At 37.4% G+C, this 2193-nt stretch overlaps 1 protein-coding gene across 1 annotated transcript in view; it reads left to right on the top strand.

The window, feature by feature from the left end:
- LOC118330990 (iroquois-class homeodomain protein IRX-5-like) overlaps positions 1 to 2193 on the top strand; it is a 5736-nt gene extending 3543 nt beyond the window's left edge. Inside the window, exon 4 of the mRNA XM_035665746.1 lies at positions 2122 to 2193. Within this exon, the coding sequence (XP_035521639.1) occupies positions 2122 to 2193 (72 nt within the window). The remainder of the gene's footprint in view (positions 1 to 2121) is intronic.

The following is a 2193-nucleotide window of genomic DNA, read 5'->3' as shown; positions in this document are numbered from 1 at the left end:
ATATTTATATATTTATATTTATATGTATATAAATATTTATATTTATATATATATTTATATAACACTGACAGGAAGTCCTGTTTCTGAGAGCCTCACTGATAACTGTACAAAGACCTACTTTATAAAAATAAGTAAATAAATAAAACTGCAGTTAGCCTGGCCAGCTGTTAGTAGCTAAGCTGACTGACTCAGCTCCGGGACGTCAGGAGACAAGAAAACCACGGTGGCTCAAATTGATCAAACTGAGGAACCACGAGAAGCTTTTATCGAAAAGTTGTTTTTAAGGAGAAAAAGAACATAGCCTGTTTAAAAAACACGCTTGCTATGTTTATATTTATTATATATGATATATTTACAGCACTTTACCTCGCTGTCAGCCCTTCTGACAGGAACTGAAGCCGTTGATTTCAGATATATCTCTTTAAAGCCACCAGACTCCATTGATAAAAGCAGGGATTTAACCTCAGTGAACGCAGTCTGGTCTCCTGCTGCCTCGATCTGCTGTGACTAACGTTAGTCTGGATCCGAATGAACGTGTTTAAACACCAAAGTCACAGCAACACAAACACTAACAGTAGTTTCTGCTCTACCGCTGCCTCCATCTGTGTGCTCTGAGAACTAAAATCACTGGTTTTATCAAAGGAGTCTGGTGGCTTTGAAGAGAGACAACGACTATAAAGTCTCTGACTTCAGTTGAAAAAGGTCTCTTCTTCATCAGAATCACGTCCAACATATGTGAAGGTTTTAAACTCAAACAGCACGGACGTTCTTCTCCGCTGCGTTCGGATTAACAAACTGATTGATCAGGACGTCTTGTTGACTCTGGTCTCAGGATCTGTACATTCAGCAGCTTCCTCAGGGGGGCGCCGAGTGGAAGATATACTGCAGGAGGTGAATTCATCATTATTCTATGGAAGCACATTAATGCCAGTAAAATAAAAATATACAGTGAAAACTGAATTACGGGTAAATGGAATAATTTTATCTTGTGATTTTAACTTTTTATCATATTTTCGACTTTTGATCTTGTAATTTTAGATTTTTTATCGTGATTTCCTACTTTCTATCTTATAATTACGACTTTATGTTGACATTTCGACTTGCTATCTTATAATTTGCATTTTCTATCTTGTTATTGCAACTTTTTATCTCAGAATTGTGACATCACATGAACATTATTAAGACTAAGATTTTGTCTTATTTTTCTTATTTTACTGGCAGAAATGGGCTTCCGTAGTATCTCTGATGTCCATCCAGAATAAACCTCCAAGGCTGTTCCAAGCCTTTAATAAACCCCCCCACACCGCCTCCTCAGGGGGGTCGCTCACATCCAAACAACAAGAAAAGACAAACACAACTGTTCTACCAGTAACACTGCAGCAAACATCAAACAACAGAAATAAATAATAAACTAATGTAGAAACACAGAAACTGCGTCTGCGTCCATTAGTGCCAACGGCTTTATAACTGAGCATAAACCAACAGTCTATAATCCATATAGAGTCTGAAAGGTTCCACTAGAGCTCCATTATCAATAATGATCCAATCTAAATCAGGAATATTTATTAAACAATATTTGTTGTGAATCATATAAATATAATAACATATCATTAATTTCTGTCCTTTATCTCCGTCCTTCATACCTTCCTGTTTCACTGACTATTAGGAAAATGATATGCAACATATTTTTCACATTTGTAATCTTACAACCTGTAATTTGTGTCCACCAGAGATGAAACTGAAGTGAACTGTTTATATTCGGTCACTGGGTCTGACAGTGGAGGCTGCTGACTGCAGGTCGGGTCATGTTTCATATTAACGGTTAAAAGGAGAGCTGAGATGAGGCAGTTTGGCATTATTAGAAAACATATGACATAAAGTTTACAGTATTTACTGTAGCAGATGAGTGTGGACCCAGCAGACAGCAGATCCTTTCACACAGTGTGCAGCATTAATCTGCATGTTGAGCTCCAGCAGCTGGAGGCTGTGCAGCTAACAGCAGCAGTTAAGAGGATTACCTATATTTTATATTTATATATGTTTAATATATTTTACATTTTCTTGGGGCGTCTTTGAGGAATTCATTGTGTTTTGAGATTTTCTTCTCGTTTGATCCTTCAGCAACAAACTCCATGTGGAGTGTGTATCAGTGTGAGGACCACAGTGAGGTTGATGAGGACGAAGATCATCTGA

The sequence above is a fragment of the Morone saxatilis genome, unplaced genomic scaffold (genome assembly GCF_004916995.1).
Source record: "Morone saxatilis isolate NCDOM2014 unplaced genomic scaffold, NCSU_SB_2.0 Contig2, whole genome shotgun sequence".
Lineage (NCBI taxonomy): Eukaryota > Metazoa > Chordata > Actinopteri > Moronidae > Morone > Morone saxatilis.
This window is presented reverse-complemented; position numbering and strand designations above follow the sequence as displayed.